The sequence below is a fragment of the Cnephaeus nilssonii genome, assembly GCF_951640355.1.
Source record: "Cnephaeus nilssonii genome assembly, chromosome: 12".
NCBI lineage: Eukaryota > Metazoa > Chordata > Mammalia > Chiroptera > Vespertilionidae > Cnephaeus > Cnephaeus nilssonii.
The window spans coordinates 14216592-14241374 of NC_137083.1; the positions used below are offsets into that span (position 1 = coordinate 14216592).

The 24783-nt window shown below is 42.3% G+C and overlaps 1 protein-coding gene across 1 annotated transcript in view; it reads right to left on the reverse strand.

Moving 5' to 3' along the window:
- Positions 1-24783, reverse strand: part of DNAH11 (dynein axonemal heavy chain 11) — a 201131-nt gene that overhangs the window by 138804 nt on the left and 37544 nt on the right. Inside the window, exons 21-30 of the mRNA XM_079786504.1 lie at positions 22943-23101; positions 21669-21752; positions 20066-20224; positions 17049-17171; positions 16228-16350; positions 13893-14117; positions 12782-12873; positions 10833-10959; positions 4158-4307; positions 1169-1402 (exon numbers count right to left, since the gene is read on the reverse strand). Of these exons, the coding sequence (XP_079642630.1) occupies positions 1169-1402; positions 4158-4307; positions 10833-10959; positions 12782-12873; positions 13893-14117; positions 16228-16350; positions 17049-17171; positions 20066-20224; positions 21669-21752; positions 22943-23101 (1476 nt within the window). The remainder of the gene's footprint in view (positions 1-1168; positions 1403-4157; positions 4308-10832; positions 10960-12781; positions 12874-13892; positions 14118-16227; positions 16351-17048; positions 17172-20065; positions 20225-21668; positions 21753-22942; positions 23102-24783) is intronic.

Genomic DNA, 24783 nt, shown 5'->3' on the forward strand with positions numbered 1-24783 from the left:
GTAGACGAGAATGTAATACTTTCCAATTCCTTCTAAGAGCATATCCCTGACCCCCAAACCCAGCAAACATATTACAAAAAAGAAAATTGCAGGTAAGTGACCCTTCTGAACAAAAATGCAGAATTCCTTGACAAAACATTAGCAAAGAGATTCCAGCAAAAAAATATATATACAAAAGTGAAGTTTATTTCAGAAATGCAAAGTTGACTTCGCATTCAAAATTCACCAAGTTCCAAGTCCTACTACGCAGAGAAGCAATGGGGAATTTGGAAAGCATTCTGAGTTCTGCTGGCCCTGCCATTTTCACTTATAAATTGTGCAACTTGGCAAAGTCACTTAATGTCTCTGGATTCAGCCTTTATCCGTGGAAAAGAAGAAGAGCAGACAAACTAGTATTTCCATTCCTTTCCAAGCCTGATATTCTCTTACTCTATGAGCCAAGAGAAAGACGGTATCTGTGACCTGTTCCACAGCTCAGAGCACACCTTAAGACAGGGGGCTTAAGGAGAAGTCATACAGAATGAGATGAATAAAATGGAATTCAAAACAGACTATTTTCGGCCTGGCTGGAATGGCTCAGTTGGTTGAGCATCGTCCTATGCACTGAAAGGTTGCCGGTTCGATTCCCAATCAGGGCACGTACAGAAGGCAACCGATTGAGGTTTCTCTTTCACATTGATGTGTCTCTCTCCCCTTTCCCCCCCTCTCTCTCTCTGAGTGCGTGCTCAGGTAAGGATTAAAAAAAAAATAGACTATTTTCCAAAGTTGCTCACCTGTGATTTATAATGAACAGAAAACCATAATACATAAAAACACCTGTCTTTGTTGAATAGTCACCCACTTTTCTCAGTCATGCACATATTTTCTAATAAACACATGATCAGCGAGATGGAGTCTCAAAGGGAAGGAAAGAAACAGGCACAGATCCAGGAGCGAGTGAGAGATTCGAGTCTTGGGGGATCATGGACATGGATATTTTTCAAACCCATGTAGAAAACCAGAAGAATTAACACAAAGGGAGAAAATAAAAAGTTAAACAAGTCATTGCTAAAAATCTTCCTAGTACACTACCATGCATACAGAAGACACTCCATGAATAAGGAATGAAGGAATGAAACTTCCCTCTTCAAGTTCCTTTAAATCTCGAAATCGCTTATCTATAAAATACCTGTTTTTTGTGGAAATCCTTTAGGGCCGTTTCATAGCCTTCCTCCAGTCTGCTGAAGGCTATGCCCACATCCGTGGTCCACCAGATTTGTGAGCTGGTTAGCGCGACTTGAGCCGGGAAATCGAAAATCCACAGTTCCCTCGGTTTCTCCTCATAGGCCGCTATGGCCTCTGTGATAGAATGCCGCACTGTTTCCTGCATGGTCTGCTCGAGTTGCAGAAGCCACGTTTCCACCTTTCGAAGCAAAGTGAAATGTTACAGCACAGGCTTAACTAGGGAAGAGGGGTAACTCTGTCCTCTCATGGGCTCGAGGGCCACGCAAGGGAGGACTCAGCTGGATTTAGTTTAAACCCTTGGAGAAAATAAGAGAGGTAACTCAAAGGAGAAGACAAACGTCTGATTGAAGTGTTTTTCCTACATGAACCCGTCTATTCCTGGAGATAATACTTGTTTTATTTCACCTACCAGCTGGCTAATAACCTTCCAAACCCTACAGGAGGTGTTTGTGATTATTCATTTTTTTCAGATTCAAAGACAAGGAGACTAAGATCCCTCTGGTAACACACAGTGTTTTGGGAAACCAAACATCACAGCCCTCTACAGAGTAATGTGCTAGAATAATAATCTAGAGCTTTGGGGATATGGGAAATTGATTTTTTTAAACATATCTTTGGATAATTTTTAAAACCACTGAAAATTCTTCTCTAAGATTACCATAGTTCTTAGTATTGAGACAAGGTGTTTTCAGCAAGTATCTTAATTATATCCCCTACTGGTTCTCTTCACACTTGTCAAAAATTAGACAGCAGGAGAGTATGAGAGATAGGACAACTGCTGCCTTGTGAAAATTAATCTTTCTTTTTAAAATTCAAGCTTATTTTGCTTCCACAAATATATTTCAGCCAGTTTCCATCCTATTCAAATATGCTGTTATAGTTCTCCATATATGTTTCCATGGGATGATATTATATAACAAAAAGGATACATATACTACTTGCAAATAACTGACCACACCCGTAAAAAAGGACTATAAATCCCAAGAACCACATGGGGTGCTGAAGATGCTGGAACTGGTTTTCCCCTGCCTCTGTGAAGATGGCAGCAGCATGCAATCCTGAACCTCTTTCTCTGGAGAACTGGGAAGGAGTGGAGTGTGGTTTATGTGCTGACAGCCTTCCCTACTGAAAGGAAGCCCGCCCTGGAAATGGTCCCAACATCCCAAGAGCCTTCTCCTCTGACTTCAGGGCTGGGCTTTGTTCACGTGCCTGAGCCCAGGGTATCTGATCTAATTGCTGCTTTAGTCCCTAAGCTCAACGCTTCAGGTCACCAAGCAACAAGTTCCTTCAGTGGATCAGACACCATCTGATCATCTCCCAGATCCTCGGGCATCCATGTCCTCAATATGGCCACCTGCTCTCGAGCACTTTCTAGTCCATTTGGGAAGACCAAACGCACATATAAGTTGATCTATCAGCTCATGTTCAGATGATTACGCCAACAACGGCAATGTAGTCTGACTGGAGAAGTGAGCTCTGATGAGGTCCTTGCTTGACCCCTCCCCTTTGCGGTATTTCATCAGTGTCTGCCCAACCCTCTCTAACAACATTACCACTTCCCACTGACCCACTGATTAGGTGTATATTCATTTCTCGCATGAGACTAAGAGCTCCTCGAGAAACTGGGGCCTTGTCTTACCCATTTCTGGATTTCCAAAAGCCTAACCCAGCTTCTGCTACATAGTAGGCATTCCATCAACACTAGTCAAATCAATTATAAATAGCATAAATTGGGAAGAACCAATCATAAAAGTGCAGTGGGGAAAAAAGGCCTAAAGTAAGAGCATCTTTTTATAAAATAAAGGCAGAGGATGAATGTGGTGTATGTTGGAAAGTATCTAGCTCACGTTGCTTATACAGAATAAATTGGGACGCTGTGAAAACTCCCAACATCAAGGGTTCCTGCTAGTGACAACCTCATCTGTCAAAGGACTGTCCTCCTTCTGGGCCCGATGCCAGTCGGCCAGCAGTCTCCTGGGGATGGAGCAGACAGCAACACACTTTTGTCAAGATAGTTTATGGTGACTTTTTCTAATCACTGTAATAATATCCTAAAGAGCCCAAGAGATCAAAAAATATATTTAATCAAAGTATTCCACCATCTGCTTCCTCTTCATTTGGCAGGATTTTTCTGGTACGATATTAAAAAGCAACAGAGAGGAATAAAGAAAACCTGTTTCGGTTTTGTTGTTGTTGTTGTTTTTTTAAAGATGGCCATCACATTTCTACAAGGGACACTTGAAGGAACCCCCTGCCTCAACCCAAATGGTTCTGTAATAGAAGCTACTGCTCGGCTCCTCTGTGGATTAACCCAAGCTATTCAAGCATCACCATAAAAATGCAATTCCTCTAAATCATCTGAAAACGCCAAGAGCTCTCCCATTACTCATAATGAGCCTTGCAGATCATCATCGAGAACATTTTTGCGGTATGTAGCAGTGACAGAAGAGAATACGCCACCTTAAATTGTCTGTGCATGTGGTCATCGGCTTGGTAGACTCAATCCCCTTAATTTACGAGCAGCCACTGACAATATTCACATCAGAATCCTGAACCACAAGCCTCTGTAAAACATGCTTTACTGCGAGGCACTGCTCCCCTCACCCCTGTACTCTCTGAGCCGTGGTGACAACCATACGCTGTCACTGGGCGGCAGTGCTTCTAATTCGAGGGTCCACACATTCCACCTGTGACGGTCCCTCCTGTCTAGCTCAATGGCTAGCGTCTCTGAGACCCCGTGGGTGCTGCAGCCGAATGAGCAGAACTTGGGGAGTCCTCTGCCACTCTGGACACAGATGAACAGGAAGCTCTGAGCACAAAACCAACCGGGCCCTGATCTGACATGGGCTGATTTTTTTTTTGTTCAACTCAACCTTGAACAATTACCCCGGAACCCCTCCTCCAGCACAGAAAACGTCATAGGCAAATCTTACGTGGCCTCTGCATTCACACATGGCTTGGAATGGGACATATTCCTTTTCTTTGCTGAACATGCCAATGGCTCTGTGGGCACCAACATCCTGGTCGTCTTCAAACTGCAGGTCTGCCACGCTGTCGAAGAGTTTGGCCAGGTGGCGTGTCACCTAGGACAAGTCGATTGGAAAAGATAAGAGCCCTTCTTCCGGGAGCATGTTCTGGCCATCTAGTGGTGATGCCATAGGGATTCACAAAACTACAGAGTTACAATGTTGTCTCCAAACGGTTTTCTTCAAAACAAGAATCACTTTTAAACTCCAGAGTTTGAAGTGACCTGGGTAGAGAAGTGGCCAGGCTCTCTGGTTACATCATCAGGACTGGGAGGTGAGTGCTTACCACACAGTTTCCTAATTACATTTCTAGATTGGAGACTGACCCACTTCTCCACCTCGGTCATATTCCTATAGCTATCATCCTTCTGAGAATTTGTGGTCAAGCTTTTAAAGTTCAGGCATATTATGATACTGATACTATAGAAAAGCTTATACTATAAAACGCTGCGTTAAAATGTCTGCAACAAAAATGTAAGTCAGATACATCTTCCCCTTGTGTTGGGCCACATGCTGGGTACGTCCTTCGATACTAAGGAGAGCCCCACAGCATACTGGTTATATAAGAAAGGTGAATAGGATTTCCCCATTTTTACCGATATTGATGTTGGAGCTAAAACAGTAGGCGACTTTGCCAAATTGACATTGCAAAAAGTAAGTGGAGGTTAGGTTTTTAAGCCTCCAAGTCCAGGTGACATCTACAAGTTCAAACTCTTCTGGCACCACAACCTTTCACATTCTAAGTTGTGGGATCCTCAAAGGAACCCCAGAATAAATAGCTTATTGAACTCTACGCAGGTTCCAGACTATTGGAGAAAGGCAGAGAGTGGACCAGAGACAGTATCAGGAGTGGGAAGAAGTGACCCTCTCTACACATGGCAGCAATAAAAGATGCTGAGTAGAAAACAGTTGACTGGTTCCTTGAAAACTTAAACATAGAACTACCATGTGACCCAGCAATTCCACTCCTAGGTAGCTACCCAAAATAACTGAAAACGGGTCCTCAAATATTTGCACACAAGTGCAGTATTACAAACGTCCACTTATGGGTAGATGGCCAAATAAACTGCCATATCCATACAATGGAATATTTTTCGGCCATAAAAAAAGGAATGAAGTGCTGATACAAGCTACACCATGGCTCATGACCTTGACTAAATCATGCTAAATGAAATTAGCCAGTCAGAGAAGACCAAATACTATATGATTCCATTTATATGGAATGTCTAGAGCAGGTAAATCCACAGGAACAAAGGAGATGGGTGATTGTTAGGAGCTGGAAGGGGGAAGGAATTCAGTGACTGTTTAATGGGTATCGGGTTTTATGATGATGAAAATATTTTAAAACTAGGTAGAGGTGATGGTTGTACAACATTGTGAATGTATAAAATGCCACTGAATCACCCACTTCAAAATGGTTAATTTTATATTATGTGCATTTTATCTCAATAGAAAAAAAATTTAAATAAAAGGTACTGATAACCAGAAGATGGTTACCAGCGTTTACCAGCATATAGGGGCCATCTCTGTAATGAGTTTTTCTTAAAATACAGTGGAACTACTACACTTGATAACTATCCCAACAGCAGGGTCTAGGGACAAGAGCAACCTGCCTAAAGTCCCTGTATGACAAGACCAATGACAAGACCAATACCAATACTGGTAAGGAACTTCTTAAGGGTGATTTAATCTTTGCAGCTCTTCGCCTTAACATCTTTGCTGTAGTTGCAGTTTCAGTTGTAAAGAAAATCAGAGCAAGAAACCCTCTGAGTTTAGAACAGATGAGTTTTTAAGACTCTCGCTAACTTTAAACCTAGACAGAGCGGTCACCGATGATCACTGCTCAGGCGATCATATCCTCCTCCATCCCTGTACGTTCCCCCAAGGACATGTATACACAGAAGTATCTCCCATAACCTAGCAATTCCCTGTCACAGCTGAAGTGGCCAGGAAGAGCACAGATGTTTAATGGCTTCTACTGTGTAATGGGCCTAAATCACGTTCAGGTGAAAAGCTGCAGGATCAATGAGACCTCAACCATCAGACACCCTCTCATATTATTGCTTTGGTGAGAAAATAGTTTTGAAAGAACTTCTAGGTCTGGAGTCACTCAGCCAGTGACCAGGAAATGCCAACCCCACGGCTTGCAGGTCTCCCGTTGCGAATACCTGGCATAGGAAGCCTGACGTTTTCAGATTCTGCCTTCCACGTAGAGCTTCTGAGAGGACAGGACTGGTTTCTAAGCTAATGTGGGCCCTGTTGTCCTCAGATCTGTTCCGTTTCTAACGAGAGCTCTTTGTATTTATTAACACAGAATTAAAAACGAATTCATAAAAACAAACGCCTCATAGGCCCCTTTTCTGATCTCACTAAAGAAATGGCAAGGATTTGAACACTTCAAATCATAAAAAAAAAAAAAAAAAAAAAAAGCCAGTGACTTCATCGATGTATTAAGTAGGTTTCTAAAAGGTTAGCAGCAAGCCCCAACTGGCTTGGCTCAGTGGATAGAGCGTCGGCCTGTGGACTGAAAGGTCCCAGGTTCGATTCCAGTCAGGGGCATGTACCTTGGTTGCGGGCACATCCCCAGTGGAGGGTGTGCAGGAGGCAGCTGACCGATGTTTCTAACTCTCTATCCCTCTTCCCTTCTTCTCTGTAAAAAATCAATAAAATATATTTTAAAAAAATAAAAGGTTAGCAGCAAAAGCTGAAATGTTGTTCCCTCGGGGTACAGGTTAGAGCACTTGAGGTGGCAGCTACACTCGCTAGTGACACCGAACAAAGCTGGGACCAGGAGTTTCAGATTCCACAGCCAGGCCCAAAACTCCGGACCGGCAGCATGCCACACTTAGGAGATTTCATATTTGGATCTCATAGCATTAAGGTGATAGTTTACTTAAATCCTGATTTTGGAGTGTAACTTGGCTGTTGGAGAGAATTCCAATAAAAGAGCTGCAACAGAATTCTATACGGTGACAATATATTTGCAAAATGGAAAAAAAATTACATATATTGTTATACAACCTGTAGCCAACTATATATTAACAATTTTGCAAGGATAATCAAAGATAACCCCCACTGGATATATAACTTCTGGCATGCTTATTTAAAATTTAGAGTGTCTATTTTCTTGTCACACACCTCAAGGCCCAAGTCCTTTGGGTAACAGGCAGCCTTCACACAAAGGCATCCATTTAAAATAGGACATAGCCCTAAGTTATGGCCAGAAGAGCTGCTCTTCGCTGGCAATTTCTGTGGCCAACTACACTTAGGTGAGCAGCCTCTATTCCTCACTGCTCAGTGGAAGGTAAGTAGAAACAATGATAAGATGGTCCCAACCATGACCATCTTCTGTGACTGCTTCCTGTTGCCGCCTATTCCTTCCTCAGCCCAACCTAAGCAACCCCTCCCTCTGCCTTCAGTAGCTAGCAGCTCTCCAGCTCTCTACTTCCTCTAAAAAAGCTGGGATGTTGAACGGATTTTACTTCAACGAAAACTCATGCGTCTTCGCATGCCGTCAATTAACCACTTGCACCTTGAGCCTTTGTCCTCACAACCGTCTGAGCACTACACCCTGTTGGAGCAGGTGGTGACACTGTGAGTGTTGAGCTCCGTCACCCCGATTCCTGACATTCAGAGGCTGAGGTTCTTTCACTCCACCATGGAGATAACCACATGGAAGCACCAGACAGAAACATGCGGTGCCTGTGGGAATGTGTGCCCTTACGTGTTTGCCTCTTAAGATCCAGCAGCGTTCTTTATCACCTAATATTCAGCCCATTTCTCACAAGCACCTTCCCAAGTGCCAATGTTTACAGTCTATTAAAAGCATCAGTGTAGCGCCATCTGTCTCATCACTGTAATTTAGGGGATTTCTCAAAAGACAAGTTGGCAGGTTTCCTCTGGTGTAGATTTGGGCCAGTGCCACCGAAGGACATTTCTTGATGCAAACACGAGACATTTCTGGGCCTACATATTCTCCATCTCATTGTAGTAGAGGATGCACTGTGGCCTCAATTTCCACAGCAGTGGCTTTCTAATAGCCACATTAAAACCAGTCGAAAGAACAGGTGCAAATAATGTTAAATATTTTATTTGACCTAGTATACCCCAAATGTTTTCACTTCCACACAAAATAATAAAAATTATTAATGAGATATTTTACATTCTTTTCTCCAGAGTAAGTTTTTGAAATCGGTTGGGTATTTACTATTTATAGCATATCTCCATTGGGATTTTTCATCAGAAATACCTGATCTGTATTTAGATTTCATAAAATAGACAACTGCAAGGTAGATTCATACACCCCAAGTAGTTTCAAAGACATTTTCCGAGAGCTGAATCAAATATGCTACAAAATTTACAACCAAAGTGCCCTGTGATGGAGGACTGGGTCAAGAAGATGTGGTACATACACAATGGAATACTACGCAGCCACAAGAAAGGATGAAATACTGCCATTTGCAATAACATGGATGGACCTTGAGAATATCACGGTAAGTGAAATAAGTCAGTCAGAAAAAGCTAAGAACCACATGACCGCACTCACATGTGGGATATAAAACTAAAATTTGTGGACACAAACAGCAGTGTGGTGGTTGCCAGAGGAAAGGGGGTGGGGGAAGAAGGGAATCCTAATATATGGTGACGGGAGAAGATTTGACCTTGGGTGGTGGGCACACCGTGCAATATACAGATCTTGTAACATAGAAACCCATACCTGAAACCTGTATGATCACATTAACCAATGTCACACCAATAAATTTAATTTAAAAATGTTTCAAATTTTAAATTAATTAAAATTTATTGAAGTTAAAAATTTAGTTTCTCAGTTGCAATGTTTTAATTATTTAATAACCAAACACATGTAGTTCATGGTGATTCTATTAGACAAGAAAAATGCAGCTCATCCCCTTACAAGTCTGTCTTTCTTTAACCCTGCTCCATCATGGAGCAGCTTTCGCTTAATCGTAATACAGATCAGGGAAGAGAAATGTGCACAGTCTCCCAGGACAAAAAGATCTTTCACGTCATTAGGAATAAGTGGCTAAAAACATCTTGACGCCACACGTTGTCAGCTATTTTAAGGCACTTGATGACAACCTGGAGGGTACACAAGAGTGAACTAATATCACTCCGTCTCGCTTTAACCACTACACTATGCACTTGAAAATACAAAAGGGTGCTTTTATAAAAGGAGGAAATCCAAGAATGTTAATATTGAATCATATGTGCCCTGGCCGGTGTGACTCAGTTGATTGGGTGTCGTGCACCAAGGGGTTGCCGGTTCCATTCCCGATTAGGGCACATGCCCGGGTTGCGGCTCGATCCCGGGTAGGGGGCATTCAGGAGGCAGCAGATTGATGTTCTGCTCTCACATTGATGATTTCCTCTCTCTCCCTCTCCCTTCCTCTCCGTCTAAAAATCAATGAAAATATTTTTTTAAACTATTCAATCATGTGCAACGTCAATCCAGTTGTACGTTAACTATTAAAGTCTGTATTTCCATAAGCATCGACCAGAGATTTTTGACCACTGAGGTTAAGCAGTGCCCACACCCACTGTCTTTTAGATAATCCATGCCTTTGGGAGGTTAGGGTGAATTTTTGGGAGGAGAAAATCTTTAAAACTTGACCTTCAACTAGCTTACCAACAGCGAGTAATCACCAAAGGCATTCTAGACACTCTTCCATCACGCGGGCATTCCCACTAAGTACCTTCACTTAGGGATTCCTATGGGCAAGACTAGAAGTTGTAGTGGCATCAGACCTCCCCGGCTGATAAGTTCAGGCTGATTAAATTCCACAATGAACTGCAGAAACCCTCCCTTTGGCCAACACTCTTAAATTGAGTGTGGCGGGTGGAGGAGGGGGGGTCTCAAGAATTCAAGCCATTCATAAGATGTCAGCATGAGTTATCTGTCCACAAAGGGCATCGTTTCTGGGGACACGGCATTGTTAGTCCACAAGCGACAGTTGCCATGTTATCTCGGTCACACTACCGGGAGCACATTCAGGAATGTTGGCACAAAGGGCAGAGGCGGAAACGTTGTGTCTGCTGGTCCGAAACTGATTCTGACATTGAAAAGGGAGTTAAAAGAGGGCAGCGAGGCCAGGCTACTTTGGCAGAGTGGCCCCAAAGCATTAACTATTCCCTCCGGTAACCACCGTCTGTGTCTGAGGTTCAGCTTTATAGCACAGAGAGGAGTGGCTTTTTTCTGACTGATTTCACTTGGCATAACCTTCTCCAGGTCACCCATGTTGTCACAATGGCAGTACTTCATCTTTTCTTATGTCTGAGGAGTATTCCCTTGTAGATAAGTCATTAACTTCTTACAAAGCCCTCAGCTTGCACCTTTGATATCCCTTCCCTTTCCTGAGGACCAGGCAGTTACCTCCCCTAGTTCCTTTAGCGCCTACTCTGGCCCCTCTCTGCTGCTGCACTGAGAATTTTTACTGCAGATTTTCTAGCTCCTCGCACATGTGACATGGGAGGTGGTATTTGACAATGACAGAGAAACTGTGGCATTCCTTAGCGAACATAGTATATATAATACAGCATGAGACTTTCAAAAAAAGATGCTACCTGTTTCGGCTGAGCTCCCTTTGAAAGAATGTCAAGTAAGTCTGCGGAAGAGATGAAATAGAAGCGGGGAAAAGCCACGCGCTTGGTTTCCAGGTATTTGGCGAGAGCTTTTTCACAAAGAGAAAGCCTATGGAAATAAAATGTATTTGTAAGTCTATTTTGCACATTCAGTTATTAAAACATCAACAAAACAAAACCCACCTTCTCACATCTGTCCCTCATAATAAGGTCACTGTTTGCAGGTAGCCTACCTCCTTCTCTTTGACACCAGCATACTGCTTGTGACTAATGTACAAGTCATGCCAAGGAGGAGGACATACACACACACACACACACACACACACACACACACACACACGAGCATGCACATGCACATCATCTGTTGAGGTTTAATTGAGATCACACTTAGGTTGATGTCACTCATCATTTTTCTGAATGACACTCCTCACTAGCAGGGAGAAGACTAGATTTGGCACCACGTAGCCTGCACACAAAGTGCACTAGTTCAGATGTTATTGGTTTCAAGTCTTCCCTTCCCACTGAATGTCTACAAAACACCATGGCTTCAACTCTCTCTGGTATTCAGAGAAGTCATTCGATCCACAATCATTTCTACTTTATTGTGCTTAGCAGAGCAGAGATGACTCAGAACCCAAACCCCCAAAGATTACTGATTAAATACAAACAATGAACTTCTCAGAAACCCACCCTTTTAAAATGATGGCTAGCTTGATCTCTGAAAAGATTCCAGATTTTTGCAGATGTGATCTATATTTTTTACATAGAGTACTCCTCTACTTTGTAAAAAAAAAAAAAGTGATCATGATTCTGCACAAATAAATAGTAGCTGATCTGCCAGAATATTCTTATGACCACTAGTTATTGTAGAACTAGAGGCCTGGTGCATGAAATTCGTGCACGGGGGTGAGGGTGTTCCTCAGCCGGGCCTGCACCCTCTCCAATCTGGGACCCCTCAGGGGATATCCGACTGCCAGTTTAGGGGCATTAACTCCAGCCATTAGGAAAATCACACAGAATGTCCCTGACATACAAACAGTGTGGTTTTATGAGTTGTTTTAATAATAATGGCCATTCCTTTAAATAATATCTGCTTACATACAATACAGCTGGTACTATGTGAATTCAGAATGTTAATATCACAAAATTATAGAAGGTTATAGTGGAAATAACCTTGAATTGTCTAGTCCAAACTTCTATAAATATTGGAATTCCCTTTTCAAAGATTTTGAATGCTTTTTGTTCTAAGAAGCTTAACCAACTTTTGAGGCAACCCATTTTCTGTGAAAGGACTGGGGGACTCTGGCGTCAGGTGCCCCCTGGCTGGGCTGAAAGGACTGGGGGACTCTGGCGGGGCTGAGGGGACTGGGCGCCACCATCTTGTGGCTATGGGTGTTGCCATCTTTGTGATGGCGTGACGGTCAATTTGCATATTCCCTCTTTATTAGATAGGATTACATGTGAAAATTACAAATGGCCCTTAGGACAGAATTTCAAAATTACTAACATGTTCTCTAAGGATAATTTCTAGTATAATTAAACTATATGCAAAATAAAGTACTTGAAATAAATGAGTACAATCCCAGTTCCTGGCATTTAGTAGATGCTTAATAAATGTTTGTAGAAGAGCTCAATAAAAGAATTGACCAATTAATCATGCTGGTTATCTTAATAATAAGATATCCTAATTGTACTAGTATGATAGTCCTTTTGGAAAACAGAAATAGTATACTTGGATTTATTTACATTAACTCAAAAAAAACATATGTACCACCTAATATAAACAAGGCAACTAAGCAACTATAAGCAAAATTATAAAATAATTTAGTAGAAATTATACCTAAAATAACACAATGTTAAATATTACTAGGTACTTGAAAGAAATCTCATAAAATTATAACAAATTGATCACATTATAATTTAATTCTTACCTGTCCTGTAAATCTTTGAGTTTTTCAAAGAGATTAGGTCTGCATGTTGCTTCTAAAACATTTTTTATTTTAGCTGTCTTGAACATTAACTCCTGTGTAAAAGCACAATATGGAGCCATTGGTATTAGAAATTACTTTTTTAAACTTTTCATCCATTTTGGGAATGAAGACCATTCAAAAATTAAAATTAAAAACAAACAATGAGAAAGCAAGGTTAACGAACCTTCTAACACCATGACTACTCACTTTTGCTTTTAAACTTTTAGGTAAACATCAAAACCAAAGTATAATCACAGTTTTTGTCTAAATAAATTCAACGGACATTACCACCATTCTAGGTCCACACAGAATTTCTCTTTTCTATACCAAACAAAAAGAATAAAGAAAAGAAAGAGAACCCATGATCTTAACGAATACATCCAGGTATGAAAATAAGATGAATATGAAACAATCTATTCTTTCCTCTTTAAAAGTTAAACTAAATAGAAATCCTCTGGGTGTTCTACCTTAGGAAAAATAATACATTTAATCGCCATTCTTCTTTGCTGAAAGTTTCTCAAATTATTCATCATTATCATGCGTGCACCTCTATGTGCTCTCTGTGGCTCGTATGAAACAAACAAATAGCTGGCAACATTACTTTGTTATTGGCTTCCCCTCTGCAGTCCTTTACTTAATGGAGATGAATCTATTCACCATGCCTTCCTGCAGGGGTAGGCAATCTACGGCCTACAGACAACATCTGGCCTGCTGCCTGTTTTTGTATGGCCCGAAGTTAAGAATGCTTTTTACATGTTTAACTGGTTGAAAAAAATCAAAAGCAGCATATTTGTAGCACATAATGATATTCACATGTCAGTGCCTATGCTTTTGTTCAAAGGTGCACTAGCAGCACTGAGTGGGTGTGGCAGGGACCACAGCACACAGCAAAGCCTGAAATATTTACTGTCGGACCCTTCCCAGAAAAAAAGTTTCCTGACCCCCCCCCCCTTCCCTGAAACGCAAACACATATTTTTATAACTACAATATCCCAAATCGTGTTTCTTTACAAGATTTTCATATGGTTTGGGAAACGCTGCTAGGATAGAAAGCAGTCTGACTTTTACGAACCTTAAACTCAGCGTCTACCCCATCGAATCTTCTAGCATCTTCCACAAGCTGGACTCGAATGTCTTCTGAACACACAAAGATGCTCTCCAGGTGAGACCAAGTTCGCTGGACCTCCATCCACATAAAGATGACGGAGTCCGCTATGTTTAGTTTATTTTGCCAGCTTAAGACTTGCTCAATGAAGTATTCCACATACTTGCTTTGAAGCAGAGTCTGCAACTGAACCTAAAGGAAAGGAAAAGAATTTTAAATAACAGCTAAATTGGTAGACCCCAAGTACCATGAGAGAGAAGCCATGCCTGTTCTTTTATATTTATTTTTCAATTACAGTTGACACTCAGCATTATTCTGTATTAGTTTCAGAGGCACAGTATAGTGATAAGAAAATCATGTACTTTACAGAGTGGTCCTCCAATGTCTCAAGTACCCACCTAGCCCCATACAGTTACCACGATAGTGACTGTGTTCCCAGTGCTGTAATGTGTATCTCTGTGACTATTCTGTAACTACTAATTTGTACTCCTTCTTTTTTGAATCTTCACCCGAGAATATATTCTTTATGGATTTTAGAGTGTGAAAGGGGGAAGAGAGAGAAACATCGATGTGAGAGAAAAAAACATGATCAGTTGCCTCCTGTATGTACCCTGACTGGGGATTGAACCTGCAACCTGGGTATGTGCCTGACTAGGCACTGAAACCACCACCTTTTGGTGTACAGAAGAATACTCCAACCAACTGAGCCACAATGGCCAGGGCACCAGTTTGTACTTCTTAATCCCTTCACCTTTTTCACCCAGCCCCCCAACAGGCCTCTCCCTCTGACATACCTATTCATTTTATTGCTGGATTCCTAGGACCTAGCATGCAGTATGTGGAATAGGCCTTCAACAAGTATTTGCTAAATGAGTGAATGACCTTAAATATTCATATTAACATTTTTTTCAAAAGAAAAGTAACTGTAAATGCCTGCATTTAATATATCTTCTACATGATGATCAGATATCTCTATATAGGCAGAAAAAACATTGCATGCTGGGCTTCAGCTTTAATAAACTTTATTCTCTATCCTTTCTCACTGTCCCCCTGGCCCTTGCCTATTAATCATTCCACGGTTGTGGGGTCTTTTTTCCTAGCGGTGAAAAAATAAGACAAACTTCCCTGTAGCTCCCTAACCCCCAGGCTTCCATCCCCCTACCCCTTTCAGTTTATTACCGAACTTCGCTGCTCTCTACACGCCAGACGCTTCTGCCCATTCTGACAGTGAAGCCTCGGAAAGTCACCGAGTAGAATGGCCTCTTCTCATTCTCTTCACCTCTACCGGTAAGCATGTTATACCTCTCACTCTCCCCCCACCCCAGCTTTATTGCGATGTTATTGACATATAACATGTAAGTTTAAGGTATATGATATGATTTGATACACGTCTATGTTGTGAAATGGTTACAATAAAGTTAGCGAACACCACCATCCCCCATGTAATTACCTCTTGTGTGTGTGATGATGATATTTAAGATCTAGTCTCTTCACAGTTTTCAAGTATATAATACAGCATTTTAACTACAGTCACCATGCAGTACACTAGGATCCTCAGAATTATTCATCTCGTACGTGAAAGTCAGTACCCTTTGACCAGCATCTTCCCATTTCCCCCTCTCCCAGCCCCTGGCAACCAACATTCTACTCTGTTTCTATGAGTTCAGCTTTGTTAGATTCCACATATAAGAGAGATCATTTAGTACTTGGTTTTCTCAGTTTGACTTATTTCACTTAGCATAGTACCTTTGAGGTCCACCTATGTTGTCACAAAGGCAAGATTTTCTTTTTATGGCTGAATAATATTCCAATATACACACAATTTTCTTCATACATTCATCCTTCAATGGACACTTAAAATTGTTTCCATGATATTTGACTCTTCCTTGGGGGGAAAAACTTATCCCGTGGCTTCTATGATACTGCAGTCTCCTTTTCCTGCTATTTCTCTGACCTCCCTCTCCCTCTCTCTCTGCCTCCTTTGTCTCCTCTTGTTCACCAAATGCAGTCTTTTCTGAAGCTCTACTCTCAGCTGCTTATGTTCTGTATCTCTCACCATTTGCCTAATCAATTATCAAGATACAAACAATGACCCCCAAACCTACTGTTCTACCCCGAACGTCCGGCTGAGCTCTGGGTCTGACTTGCGAACAAGTGTTTGTACCTTTCCATCCCACATGGTACCTACCATGCCTAGAGCCGGATGCTAGATGCCAAAAAAATAAATAACACTGAAATTTGGAAGAAGTCTAAAATTGTAATTTAAAAGGAAAGGAATCTGTAATAAAAATATCCATCTTACCTGGTTGTGCTCTAGAGTTTCAAAAAGTTGTTCATCAGACTTTAGTAACGGAATGCCTGTCCGGTAATGAACTTCGTAAGAGAATTCCATGGTTGCCCAGGTCAGACTGATTTCAGTTATAACCTAGACATAAATAGCAATGAGTTATGTGTACAAAAGTTTAACTTAGAACCTAGATCTAGGCTATCATTATGAATATTTTACATTTTTTAAAAAACAGAGGGATTGATATCAAATATTACTGGCCTCGATTTTTATTCTTTCAAATAATACATGCTGATGAGGTTTAGAAAAGAAATCCCATCACAAAAAAAGAACAAGCACCACACCAATATCAAATTTCTCTTGAATCTGACTTTTACATCCTTCACTGAAACGGAATCCTAGAGCAGAGAGGGCCTGGAAGGGGCCCCTGGAGGTTCGATGGGTCTGACCTACACATCAGCCCGCCTGAGACGGGTGCTGCTCAGAGCGCCTGAGTGGGTGAACCTGGGGAAGTTAGTTACCTCTCGCTACCTCAGTTGCCTCATCTGTAAAGTAAGAATAAGAATACCTCTTTCAGGAAGTAAAGGATACGTGGTTTTTTTGGTGTCATCAGTATCAACTGGGCCAACCCTCTGGTCTAGGAATAATTCTATTTCCTGGAATTTACTCTGGCTTGGAATAATTCTATTTCCTGCCCAAGTCACACACTAACTAGCAGCGAGGGACAAGCTGGGACTCCTGTCTCCACACAACCACGACATGGACTTTCTCCCCGAGTCGTCTGACGTGCCAATGCGCAGAATGAGCCCAGTCTGAAAAGAAACCGAGGACCCCACCTTTTCGGTCCCCAGTTCTTTCACTGCTTTGTCCACGATGCTCCGGACAGCATCTTCCATTTGGTGTAACCGCAGGGCTAACAAGTCTGCCAGAGTTGTGGCTTCGCTTATTGAAAATGTGACCTTAACAAGAAGAAAAAGGGGCAGCATTTATATTCCACGTATATTAATGGTTCCTTTTACCTCGTGACCAGAGGGATGAATCAGAGCTAAATATACTCAAGTCAGCTGCCGAGCACACCTCTGGTCTGAACGCTGTGGCCCATCAAAGGCATTGCCTGTGAACTCCCAGTTACTGAGGCGTCACCCGCCAGAAGCGGGGGCCAAGGTTTCGGCCACATTCACACTCCACTCCTTTCTTTTGTTCCATAGCCTTCCCCTGTCAGCTCGCTTCTTATCTCCTTTTCCCACAAAACCCATTTTTTAAAGAGAATCACTATGTTCATTATAATTTGGTTGAAATCCCAGGAATCAGGGAATAGCTCATTTGTCTTTTCCTCCTAAAGCACTCTATTCACCGAACATAATTCCCAGTTGCTTCCGTAATTTAACCTCATTTTATCACTAATTTAATCTTAGTTCCCTGGGAGAATAAAGTATTTTCACGCACAGCGTCAGTCATATTTGCCAGGTGAAAATGCAATTAACGCATTTCTTTTATCATCTTGTTGACTCCACCCACTCACCCCAGTGTTTGCTAAGCTCTCAGCTCTTCCTAAATGTCCAAAGTCCCTTGCAAACGCAGAGCCGATCCAGCCACATGGTTACAGGAAAACGATTTCCTTTCCTGCTCCTGCTGAGAATATCCAGCCCCGGCTTCTGAGAAGCTGCAACCCTCGCTAGCCCTCCCCACCCTGTCACACCCCCTGTCGCCATCCACGTCTCTGCACAGAATGACTACGCATCCCTGTTTGCCCAGGACTGAGGGGGGTCCCGAAACGTGGGACTTTCGGTGCCAAAACCTGGGAAATCCTGGGCAAAAGAGATGAGCTGGTCACCCTATGTCTGCATCACTTTTGGCCTCACTCCACAGGGACCCAGGTGCTGGAGAAGGAATGAGCAGGGGTATGGAATGGAACCACCCCGGAGGGTCACGCAGTTTGTGCACTAAACAGGAACCCCCAGCCCAGGCCACAAGCGGAGGGAATTTAGCCACTGCCCTGACCCCCTGGAGGGAGGCGCCTTTTTCTAAACTGTCTGCCTGAGACAGTGCATTTTTCTAGCATGCAGAAAGGCGTGCCACAGGCAAGAGACTGTGGTGAGGAGAAATGTCATTGGAGGAAATGTGACGGGGGAGGGGGACACCCAGTCGACTACATATTGGGAGACTCAACAAGGATTTTGCTCAATCAATCAATCAATCAATCACAAGGTCTAAATATCCAATGTCTAAAAGACTCTAACAATTATAGCTTTAGGGATCATTTATTGAGCACTTGCTATATACTAGGTCTCATCTCCAATGTGTTCACCCATTCTCCATGGGGAAGCATTATGCAGTATTTTCATTTCATAGAAGAGCCAACTAAGGTCTGGAGAGCAGGTCAGTTGCCCAGGATCCCAGAGTTACTAAGTGTTAGGGTTGCAATGACAAATCCTATTTTCCATGAGTGCAGAAGCTCTGCAAACTCTCTTCAAATCCCCACAGCCTTTCACCACAAGGAGTCCCTGAAGGTCTAGATCTGCCCAAAGAGAAAAAAACATACTAGACTGCTTTTCATATATTTTACATTCATAAAGGTCCCCTTCCCTAAAAACTACGTGTGAGATTGGTGTGTGTGCTCTTAAAAGATGCAGCAAGGCAAGAAAATATAGCCTCCAGTGGCACGGATACACAAGAAACCATTTTATATTTTGCAATAAAATCAACACGCTATCAAAGAAGACACCGTTACTAAATGAATTGTGGGTGGAAACAAATCACAATGTCAGCATTCCCCGAGGGGCTCAACCAAATTCATTTCTATGCCCTCAGATCTTCTCCAAAACCGGTAAGAGTCTTTGCAGCTGTGCTGTGCTCTAGCAAATGCCTTCACATTCTCTTACTTGATGCTGACAAGCTCCTCTCATGTGTGAGGACAGCATTCCCCTCATTTTAGTAATAAAAAGTAAAATACACAATAGAGAGATTATGCATCTTGTTTGTAGTCACACAGCCAGTAAGAGATAAAAGTGGGGTGTCTTAGTCAGTTTGGGCTGTGATAATAGAATACCACAGATTAGGTGGCTTAAATGACAAACATTCATTTCTCACTGTTCTAGAGGCAGGAAGTCCCAGGTCAGGCACCAGCATGGTCAGGTGCTTGGCGAAGGCCCTCTGCTTGCTTACAGATACCTGCCTTCGTATTGTGTCCTCACACGGCAGAGAATAGAAAGCTCTGGCCTTTTATCCCCTTACTAGAGGCCTGATGCATGAAAATTCATGCAAGAGTAGGCCTTCCTTCCCCCAGCTGCCGGCACCAGCTTCCCTCTGGCAGCCGGGACCCGGGCTGCCTCACTGGCTTCCCTCCAGCACCTGGGACCTGGGCTGCTTCCCTCCTCGGGCCGCCGGCAGGCACCCGGGACCCGGGCTGGCTTCCCAGGGGCCACCCACAGGCCCCCTCCAGTCCTGGCTTTGTCAGGAATGACAACTGGAATGATGTCCAGAAGATATCCAGTCTAATTAGCATATTACCCTTTTATTATTATAGATAAGGGCACTAATCCCATAATCCATTCACTAGGGCTCCACCTTCAGGACCCAATTACCTCCCAAAGGCCCCACCTCAAATACCATCACCCTGGGAATTTAGACTTCGACATATGAATTCTCCAGGGATGCATTTAGTCCACAGCAGAGGGCTAAAACTAGAATCTGTGCATGTTCAGTCTGTCCATCCTCTTTTCTCAAGGAGCTTAACCTCTCCCATGTGACCAGAACAATTGGTTGATTGATTACTCAGATGAATAATGTAAACCAAGGAATAACACTTCACAATCACAAAAATATTCCATTTAACCAGACTCAGGAAACTGACCCCAATGGCCGTCATGAGCTGGTGCCAATGCCTGTCTCGGAGGGCGGGGCTCTGTAACTCCTTGACGGCTCTCAGGGAGGTTGCCATGTCCTTCACCATGCCTTCCAGGCCTGTGTATGCATCCCAGACTCGGACTTCCTTGTCTAGTGACCAGATTTCCTAAAGAAAAGCAAAAAAAAAAAAAAAAGTCCCCAGATATAACAATACATTTTATAGTCTGCCTTCATTGAAAGAATAAATGTACATTTCCTGAGATTAGGAAAGAGAGTAAAAGCATTTAAGCCCCTAGGCTAAGGACTAATCCCAGAGAAACATAAAAGGATCCACTCATTCATATAGTGGATCTTAAGTCCACTACGTACCAGCCCCTGGACACACTGGTTTCTTACTCACAGGTTCTAACTAAGCGGCCCGTGGGACACTGAATGCAGGGAGCTGGTAGAGTTTACAGGACACGTGCAACGAAGAGTATTTCCTCTAGAAACACAAATCATCAGAACACTGAGACTTATCGGGACTGCCAAGACCTTCCTCCAAAGAGCTGGCTTGTTTGAATGGCAGCCTGGAAACGTTAGTCCCTGCGAGGGCTGGCTCCTTGGAACTCACACATTTCATGACGTGGAGATGTGTCAAATAGGGCCCTTGACTTGGCTGTCTTCTTGGCCCACGGGACAACATTCCCAATGGTGAATGAGGAAACCCATCAAAAACAATCTCGGCGTGAAAAAAAAGGACAACGCCACTTTAAAAGAAAAAGAGCTTCAGCTGCGAGTGGGGGTTACGCTGCCACTCTGAAGTGAGTGAAATGGTAGCGGGGGACACAGGCAGTGAGCACAATGACGACAGAGGGGCGCCATGACGTTAAAAAAATGATGGGAAGTTTAGGTGGGGTCCTTGGGACCAGGATAATCGGGGAGAAAACCCTGGGAAGCACTGTAGGAGCGGAGCACAGGACTGAGTCCAGGCGAGGAGGTTCGGGGGAGAACACCCTGCCACTTTTCAACTGCCTTTCCCCGCGGTGCATGTGGGCTTTCTCCTCAGAGGCTCTCCTGTCCTCAGGGGCACATGGCGATGGGGACTGGATATCAAAACACTCCATTCAAAGCAGCTCAGTCCTGTACACATGGAGCCCCCTCGGGATGCTGGAGTAATCCACACTACAGAGACCAGAGTGACCCACACAGATCCACAGGAGGCACCCTCCAGTCAGTCACCCCAAATTCCAGAACCAAAAGGTATTTTTTAAAAATACAAAATGCTCATGGTTGCTAAGAAAAGAATTCAAAAGCTTTTATAAGCCTAACCTCTGAGCCCTAGTACTCTTCATCTTAACACTCTCCAGTCTAGACAGTTTTAGGAAACTCATGATTACAGTGGCTACTCATAAACTCATTAGCCCTAATATGCTTTTCCACTCGTTCTCAGATAGGCAGGCTTGATTAAAGTGCAACTGGCTGAGGGGGGAAAAAATACTGTCTCCGATCATCCTGTGTGAAGTAAATAAGGACACGCAGCCCAGCACACCAGCTACCAGGTCAGGGAAGATGGAAGGAGGTGGTGCAGAGGAAGATAAATCGTCGTACCCGACAGTTATGGAACTTGCCTTGGCAAACCTTCTGAGTTCTACATCCATCTGTTCCACATTAATCTGCCTCCACTGGGTTTTGGTCCAATTATCAATGCTGCTCTGAAAACGCATGAGCAGATAAAAGTGTCAACAACATTTGGTGAAAGCAAGTCTCCACAGCAAAATACATAAACTGACGATACACAGAGCCTCTACCATCCAGCGGAAGTCAATTATTTAAGTGTTCACTGCACTTGTCACAACTTCCTGTCACCAAAATAAAACAGTTGTCAGAACATGTCAAACTTAAGGCCAAGACATTAGGATATATTAATTTCTAGGAGCAACGACAAATTCCATGCACACACCATCATGATCATTTCATCCTGAGTAGTCTGAGTGAACTGGATAAGCATATGACCATTAAACATACCAGGTTTTTATTATTCTACATATAACATAAAATAAGCTTTCATAAGAATAGTAATCCATTATAAATAAAACTTTCATTAAGCCCGGCCAGCATGGCTCAGTGGTTGAGTGTTGACCTACGAACCAGGAGGTCACGGTTCAATTTCCCGGTCAGAGCATATACCTGGGTTTCGGGCTCCATCCACAGTGTGGGGTGTGCAGGAGGCAACCGATCAATGATTCTCTCTCATCATTGATGTTTCTATCTCTCTCTCCCTCTCTCTTCCTCTCTGAAATGAATGAAAATATACTGAAAAATAAAATAAATAGATAAAACTTCCATTAAATTCTTGACTATATCCTATGTTTTGTAGATATATTTCTATATGGCTTCCAACTAACTTCAAGGAGAATTATGTATAATGCATGTTACAATATGCCTAGTTCCCTAGAATTGATTTTTACATTTAAGTTTGTAACTTAATTAACCGTATACAAATTAACTTTGTTTTTAGTTAGGTTGATTTATATGTGCACATACACATAAGCATAAGCATGGGCATACACATGAGTTTGTATGAGCGGGTTACCATATGTATATGTGTAATATGTATTTACATATTAATTTTTATCCTACATAATCCCTCCCCCCAAAAGGACTTGATGCAATCAACTCCTTACACACATTCCTTCAGAAATAAAAAAAACAACAACTGATATTCAGAGAAGGATCTACTAACACAGATGTGTGAACTCTTAATTCTGGGGGGTAATAGAATCTCTACATATTTCAAGACATAAAACCCAAGTACAATGATATAGACTCAAAAAGTTGCGTATTTATACAAAAGAACTACCACAAGAAAGAAAAAGCGTGCTTTCAAAAAGCAGCGCCTTACTTGAACGCTCACAACGACATCCCAGAGTCCCTTGAGCAGTTGTATTTCTCTGCGACACTGCCTCATGGGCCTGTACTCTGGGAGAACCACTTCAAAAAGACGAGTCGATTCTTGCATCTGTAACATTTCTTCTTCTAAAGCCTCAAGCTCTTCGTTTGCCTACGGAGAAAACACACATGCACACCAACACCCTGAACAGCCAACGAAATGCTGGAGAGAGAGAAAGAAGCCTGCACGGTTCTACGGCTCTGGTGACAACATTAACAACTTCCGTTTTTTAAAAAGATCTGCGGTACAATCGCTGGTAAAGCAGGAGGCTTTAGAAGAGCGAAGTCACAGCCACTCCAAAGGTGAGAGCAGGCTATTAATAAACACAATAGCGTTATCAATCTTCTCCCTACAGATTTCAGCAAAATCTGCTCTGGCCTCAGATATCTACAGATACCATTTTTCTTCTTGATTTTTTTCATTGTACAGCTGGGGACTCTGCAAAATCTGCTCTGGCCTCAGATATCTACAGATACCATTTTTCCTCTTGATTTTTTTCATTGTACAGCTGGGGACTCTGCTGAGCAGCAAAGGATGAGACTCTAGTGGCTTCCACTTCAAAATCAGTCACTTATTTAAAAAACAACTTTCAGGTTGAAAAAATATCCTGGAGATGAGCAATAGTACAAAATGTACCGAAGAGAATTTGTGAAATAAAACCACAACACAGTATGAGAAACTTCACTGTATGGCTATGTTTACCAAGGGGCACCTACCCTCCCGTCTAAGTAGGATAGTTTATGTTTTATCCCAAATGTAAGCTGATTCATTCTTTTCTTTCTTAATAAGCCCACTCTTAATTTTCATTTGCATTAGCAGTGCGGTAAATGTACACAGTAAAAGTACAAGGAGTGCGGAAGAGCTTGTACTGAGGGAAAAGCTGGAAAGCCAAGTTCACTCCCCAGGTCTTCTGGGTGCATGAACTCCCAGTTCTGTCACCAGCTGTTCCTTCCCCATTGCTCGAATTTCCACAGTACACTAGGTTACAGACTTTGCAAAGCAGGATTTAACTTTGTTTTCCCACTTCATATTTTCTCCCATCTTCCTCTCAATGTGCAACAATTACATTGCTTCCGTTCTTTTGATGTACTTTTTAAATTTTAAATGCCCATGCTTAATCCTTTGACTTTCAACTGTTTCTTAAGTTCCTACTATGTAAAGAAGAGTATCAGTACCCTAATATTCTTTCATTACACGTTATGTATTTCATGTGTAAAGTCATACCTTTAGAAACAAGCACTAAGTCTCTGACTTAATTTTATTATGAAAAATGCCATACACATGAAAGGGTGTGCATGTGAGCATATACACCATCCAGCTTAGGAAATACTATGTTCCTAATAACATTTAATGGCCTTCTCAATGTTGTCCCTCTTGTTCCCACTACAAGCGTAACCACCAAATTTTTACTTAATATTTCCCTAATTTAATTTATTCTACTTCTGATGGTCATATGGGCTTTTTCCGTATTTCACCGTTAGCATTAATGCAACTGGCAATTTTCACTTCTCCTGTGTGAAATGTTTTATATAGAGTTTTTGTTGCCCTTTAATGGGTTAAAAGTGTCTTCCAAGAGCTTCTATGATGAATGAATACTGAATGAATACCTGAGGATTTCTGGCAGGGTGAGGTGCCTTCAATACTAGGGTCTACCAATCACCCCAGAACAAAGCATACACATACCTTTGGTTGAATCCAGTTAGATAATCGTTAGATGTGCACGCTGAACAAACACACAAGAAAATGACCTCAAGCTAAACATAACCCAGCCCCACTATATTCAAAATATCCCT